Genomic DNA, 6,735 nt, shown 5'->3' with positions numbered 1-6,735 from the left:
TAAGGTTTCCAATGATGTTTGAACTTGATTACAATTTAAGGTAAGAAATTATGTTTGAAGTTTGAAATTGATTATGTTTGAACACTTGATTATGTTTGAACTTGATTTCAATTTAACGTAAGAAATTATGTAAAAACAGGGGTTTTACATATTACAATTCCTTTCATATTTTCCAATGCAGTTGAAACAAATTAGCACCAATTTTAAGATGTTTTGATTTCAATTCTTTTTGAAATCTAGAAATTTGATAGTTTGTGCTCTATTTTTTTTCAAAAAATAGTTTCCACTTTGAACTTGATTTCAATTTAAGGTAATAAATTATGTTTGAAGTTTGAACTTGATTATGTTTGAACCTGAATATTGGAAAAAATGAATGTTGACATTAGAAAACTTTTGACATCAGACTATCTGTAACTTCTGTTTGAAGTTGAACTTGATTATGTTTGAACTTGAGTACTGGAAAAATTGACATCAGACTTTTTTCATTTTCAAATAGTTAAATATGGCTTCTGGATCACAACAACAATCACAAACTCCATCCAATTCTTCGGCTAATACAAATGTACGGACAAAGACAGATATAGGGTGGGATTATGCATCAGTGGTAATTGATGAGAGGGGGAAAAGCATGCATATCTAACTTTTGTCAAAAACTGATCGGTGGTGGTGGAATAAAAAGATTCAAGAAGCATCTTGTTCGTATTAAGGGTGAACTAGTATCATGTCTAAAAGTGCCTCCTGAAGTGCATTTTATGATTAAAGGGAACTTGATAGAACATGCCCAAAAAGATAAACACACAAATACTCTTACTATATCAGATGATGATGATGAAGAGATGGAAGAAGCACAAATACGGAATGTCAAGGCACGATCTACTAAATAAGGAAAAAGGAAAGCTATGCCACCTATTCATCCTTTCTTTTCAAAAAATATAAATGAGTCTTCCAAACCCACTATCAAATCCGGTATGTAAAGCAAGGCAAAGTTACATGATGTTGATTTATCTATTGCAATGTGGTTTTATGATGCGTGTGTACCTATGAATGCGTGCAACTCGCCATATTTTCAACATATGGTAGATAAGATAGCAAGTATTGGTCATGGGTACAAAGGACCTAATTATCATGCTTTGAGGGTCAATTTATTGAATGATGCAAAGAACTCGGTTTGCTTGTTAATTGATTCTTTTAGAGAACAATGGCTTGATACCGGATGCACAATAATGAGTGACGGGTGGAGGGACATTAGGCAATGCCACTTGATCAATTTCTTGGTTTATTGTCCAAAAGGTATATCATTTCTTAAATATGTGGATGCATCTGATATACAAACCAATGCTACAAATATGTGTAATCTATTTGCTAAAATAGTTGAAATGGTGGGAAAAAATAATGTGGTTCAATTCGTTACTGACAATGCTTCCAATTACAAACTTGCCGGTACTAAGTTAAGCGAAAGGTATCCCACTATTACTTGGTCGCCATGTGCAGCACATTGCCTCAATCTTATCTTGAAAGATGTTTCAGAATTAGATAATTTGAAAAGTCTGGTCACTCGTGCATCTAGAGTTACTGCTTTCATTTATAATCATAAGTGGCCCTTGAATTGGTTGAGAAAAAGACCCGACTGGAAAGAGATCATCTGTCCAGGTGCTACTCGGTTTGGTACTGCGTTCATTGCATTGCAAAGTTTATTTGACCATAAATCAGATTCACAAGCAATGGTTACATCTAACGAGTTTAAGAAGATGCTAAATGTGCGAAATGCAGCTGATTGTAGAGACATTGTGATGAATAAAGAGTTTTGGAAGAACTATTTGATTATTGTGAAAGTGATGACTCGTTTGTTGAAGCTTTTGTGGTTATGTGATTCAAATGAAAAGCCGGCAATCAGTTATGTTTACAAGGGAATGCGTCGAGCAAGGAAAGGGGTTAAGGAATTGTTTAAAAAGAAGAAGGAATTGTACAAACCGTATACTAACATCATTGATAGTCGGTGGGATAGGATGTTAAGAAAAAGCATTCATTGTGCGGCTTATTGGTTGAATCCAGCAATTGAATATGATCGTGAAAATCTTTGTAAAAAGAATGAGGTATTTCAAGGAGTTCTTGATATGGCTGAGAAGAATTTTAATGGTGATGAACTTGTAGATCTTACAATGAGTTTAGGTCACTTTCCTGAAGCTGCTAGTACATTCGGTAGACCTAGTGTTGTTGCTTCTCGTTCCATTTCACGTCCAGGTAATATTTAACAACTTCACAGTATAATATTCAGTTAATTATTAAGTTAAAAACAACAAAATGTGTTATTAAATATTAAAAAATATTCTAACAATTTCTTTTGTAGATGAGTGGTGGAAGTTGTTTGGAGGAGATCTTCCAGTATTGCAAAAATTTGCTATTAGACTCTTAAGTCAAACAGCATCTTCTTCCGGTTATGAACGTAATTGGAGTGTTTTTCAAAGGATTCACACGAAATGAAGGAATAGGTTGGAACATCAAAGACTAAACGATCTTGTATTTCTGCATTACTGTTGGATTAGTGTCTAAGCCCGTAACCATATTTGGTAAGTACTTGACCCGATTGTGCATGGTCCTTTTGGGTTGCCTTTACCAGAGCAACTTGACTGGAGAAATAATAGAGAAAAATGTTATTATGATTTGTTAATATGTTATAAGAATAATACATTAAAGGAGAAATCATATTTTTTTAATTAATATCGGTCAATAATTAATTAAGAATTAATTTTGTGATCAAGTGTAATTAATTAAACTAGAGGGGCTGAATTGTAATTATGTGATAGTTACAAAATATGGTAATGGTTATCCTAAATATGGTTTGAACGAATTCAAGGAGATAAGGATCCTTGAAATCGTCCAAATGATAAAGGATAAGGGTTTTCAAGGCTTATCTTATTGTTACTTGGTGGGCAAGCAACTAGATAAGGATAAGGACTGAAACCCTAATCTCTACACCTATATAAACACCCCTTTGGGACATGAATTCGTCTATGCCTTCCTAAAGGGTTCTTAGGGCCGATTTCATACCTCTTCTCTCACTCTCTCTTGCCTCTCCATTTGCTCTTGGTGTTTGTGAGCCATTAGAGGTACTACACTTGCGGTACTTGCTTTCAAAGACAAGAAGATTCAAGATTTAAGTTGTTATTACAATATAAAAACAAGAGGTATGTATTTCATCTTTCCATGTGGATTTCAAAATTCCTAGAATCCTTTTAGGGTTCTTCGAGTTTTCATGATGTTGTATAACTAATAGTGATAACATAGATCCAACTCTAGGGTTGCATGCACACATAGGATTGTTTGTATAAAACCCATCAGTGGTATCAGAGCCTTTGGTTAACTTGTTTTCAATTAGTATTATACAATTGTATGAACTTGACATATTAGGGTTTATAGCCAATAAACCCTAGGAGGCAAGAATTTCGAGATTAGGGTTTCTAAACCCTAAATTTGCGAAAATTTGAAAGGGTTTTCAAATCCCTTCCTTAAGCCTCAAGATTTCAAAATTTAGGGTTTGAAAAACCCTATGATTTTCAAAATTAGCCTCCTCCGCAAGATAAGATCCTAAATTTTAGGGATTTGGATTATCCTATATCTTGTAATTATCCTTTAATGGTAATATATGGTAATTAAATATTTTGAATTATCCTATCACATGTTTTTTGAAATTTAGAGGGATTAAAAGGATTAGGATAAATTAATTGTTTAATTGTTCTTTATCATCGAGATAATCCCTTAGGATTTAATAATTTAAATTAATAGTTTAATTCAAGATAATTATTAAATCAAGAGTTTTATTATTGAAAATTTTAATTTAAATAGTCTTGAATTCGAAAATTTTAAAGTGAGATTAAAACCTCATTGTTTTGAAAAGTTTCAAAAACTTGCCCTCAAGTTTTGGAATTTAAATTGTTTGATTAAAAGTTTAATTTTGAAAATGTTAAATTCTAAAACCCAAATTTTTGAAAAGTTAAAATTACACCCTTATGGTTTTATTAAATTAATTAAGTGTATAATTAAAAGAGAGTTAATAAATCCATAATGATATGGTTTAGATTTTAAAAGTGTAATTTATAAAATTTAAACCACCTAGTATTTTAAAAGTGTAAAATACACCCTTATACTATGTATAACATTAAAAGTCTAATATTATATATGTATAACTAAAATGCTAGTCTTACCGTTAGTAGGCCTCATTCACGAAGCCAATCTATAAGAGGGGTATACGGTTATGGCCTATAAAATGGCCGTTTACTGGGTATCCACTCTTACCCACCGCTTCCTTGATTGTTGGAGGGTCGTTAGCCGAACGGGTAGGATAGGGCAATCCTCTCTTCATTAATAAGTATAATGAATCTATGTAAATTAACTAACCACTTTTGAAAATTCCCAGTCCTAGTTACTTTAGGCAAAAGTGAAGTTGATACAATCCCCTGAAATTACACTTTGCACCCTTGCTAAGAAGTTAGTGGAGCGGGTGTGGTTAACCGGCACACTAATTGGTTCTAAGCAAAGGTGGAAAAGGGTGACTCAGTGTTCGTCATAGTTCGATGGAGCATGTGTGGTTTATCGGCACATCGAATAGGTGGCTGTAACAATGAGGGCACCATGTAGATTTGCATGGTTATTCACACCCACTTTATGATCCTCGGCATCCTAGTCACAAACGAGAGGGGAATATCGAGATTTAAACATGTCATTGAAAAGTTCAATGAATCTCAAAGGAAATCTTGGAATTCTTAATACATTTAAACTTAAGCCTTTATGTTTTTTTTTCACGGTGAAGAATTAGTGAATCGTCATTCACTTACCTCCAAATTATTTGCATGTTGGATTACGACATCACTCTTCTAATGTGTAAATAATGTTGTTGGATCCTAGCCTAAATGTCTCATTTGGGTGTTTCATTAAGGATTCAATATACTAACTTGAAATTTCTCCCGTTTTAAAGATGTCTGATTCTAACCGTGTTCTTCCCGAATCCCAAGGAAAAAGTGTTCCTATTGAAAGTGAAAACTTGTTCCAAAGTGAAGGATCAATGTGGACTAGCTTGATTTCACTCACTCCTCCTCCTCCTATTATTCTCCCTAACCCACAAGTTCGAAAGATTGAAAAGTTCAAACTCACTCAATTCCTTTTGGCAAGTAAACATGAAGAAGGAAAGTCAGTGTGTGCACACGTCCTAGAGATGAAGTCACGCATTGATAGGTTAAGAATGTTGGGATCTGGTGTCTGTGAGGAGCTGGCTATTGATTGGGTCCTTCAGTCACTTCCTGACTCATATAGTGAGTTCGTAAGAGAGTACTATATGATGAACCACGATGTAACCCTCATCAATCTCACCTATATGCTTATTGCTGCTGAATCGGCAATGATTTGGCGCACTAAAAAAGCAAAGTTGATTAGTGAATCTGCCTTCCAAACCACTATAGATATAGGAAATGGCAACGAAAGGCATGCCATGATCAAAAAGTTTAATCATAAGAGAAAGGAAAACTCAGAAGTAGTTCCGTGTGCTATTCCAAAAGAGTCAATTTGCTTTTATTGCCAAGAGAAGGGGCATTGGAGACGAAGCTGGCCTATTTACCTAAGAGATCTAAGAGATGGGAGAGTCAAAACGTATGGCTCTACTTTAGGTAAAATCCATTAACTAACTCTTTTAAGTTCCTATTCTAGATTCTTAATACATAATGTGATAAGATTACATTTCGATGTTTTGTAGGATCAACGAAAAGAGGGGAAGCTTAAGGGAAGAAGTGAGCGGAATCTAATCATGAAGAAATGGATTTCGATCGCATTACTTGAAGATTAGAATCTTGAGCTACTACTTGGAGTTAGAATAAGATTGCTAAGAAATATGTATTAACATAGTTTTTCAATTAAATTGCATTGTAAGGACAAATTTTTCCGCAATAAAATAAATTTTGATTTTATATTATTTATTTATCCTTCCAATGGCGTGTATGAAAAATTGATGTTTGTAATTTTCTATTATTAGCAAGATGGATTTGATTCTTAATTAGGTTATTTGTGGAAGTGTCAAGAGTTTACCGAATAGGGAGAGTTTCTCATCGCCCAAGTTTCAAGTGGATAGGAACTTGGAATCGTGCAACAAGTATTACATGATGAATGAAAACTTTCACATATGGGAAATTTAGACTAATTTATGACAAAGTGTCAATTTAAGGACTAAGAGATTGAGTACACTAGGTCGTACGTTGATCAAGTCTACCACAAGAGTAACAAAGATATTCGTCATGATTTACTAAAGTTTAGTGAATATGGTTATACTTATAAGATTGAGTATAATTCTGGGTTGATTAAAAGAGTTTCAACCAATAGCAGAACGAATAAAAAGAGTCAAGTAGGCAGAAAGATAAAAGTTTCTCCGCTCTAAGAAGAAGGGAGAGTACCTTTTATTATGTTTTATGATAGGTCTTAATGATTAAGAACCATATCTCAATTGATCCTCTAAGTGAGTCTTAGTACAATTTGTATGTCTAAGAAGAGGAATCGAGAATTGTGGAAATGGTTAAATAAAGAAGTCAATCATACTTCGTTCCAATATCAAGTCTTAGTGTTATACTCCAAGATTGTAAATTGAGTGAAAAGTCTTAAGAAGGTTTATAACATGCATCAAATGTGGAGTTTGGAAAAAGGATTTTATTATTCTTGCACATTTGAAATTGGTAAGTTGTGATGTCTTGGATAAGA

General features: G+C 33.6%; 1 protein-coding gene across 1 annotated transcript; it reads left to right on the top strand.

Moving 5' to 3' along the window:
• The first annotated feature begins 1,073 nt into the window (after nt 1–1,073).
• Nucleotides 1,074–2,481, top strand: LOC145095756 (uncharacterized). Its single transcript, XM_079033584.1, has 2 exons — nt 1,074–2,241; nt 2,348–2,481. Exons 1-2 carry the CDS (start codon nt 1,074–1,076, stop codon nt 2,479–2,481), a joined length of 1,302 nt encoding a protein of 433 aa, XP_078889710.1.
• Nucleotides 2,482–6,735: the final 4,254 nt, after the last annotated feature.

The sequence above is a fragment of the Lactuca serriola genome, chromosome 3, assembly GCF_051521515.1.
Source record: "Lactuca serriola cultivar US96UC23 chromosome 3, Lser_US96UC23_V15, whole genome shotgun sequence".
Lineage (NCBI taxonomy): Eukaryota > Viridiplantae > Streptophyta > Magnoliopsida > Asterales > Asteraceae > Lactuca > Lactuca serriola.
The sequence above is the reverse complement of the archived record's forward strand: the minus strand, read 5'-3'. Positions and strand labels throughout refer to the sequence as shown.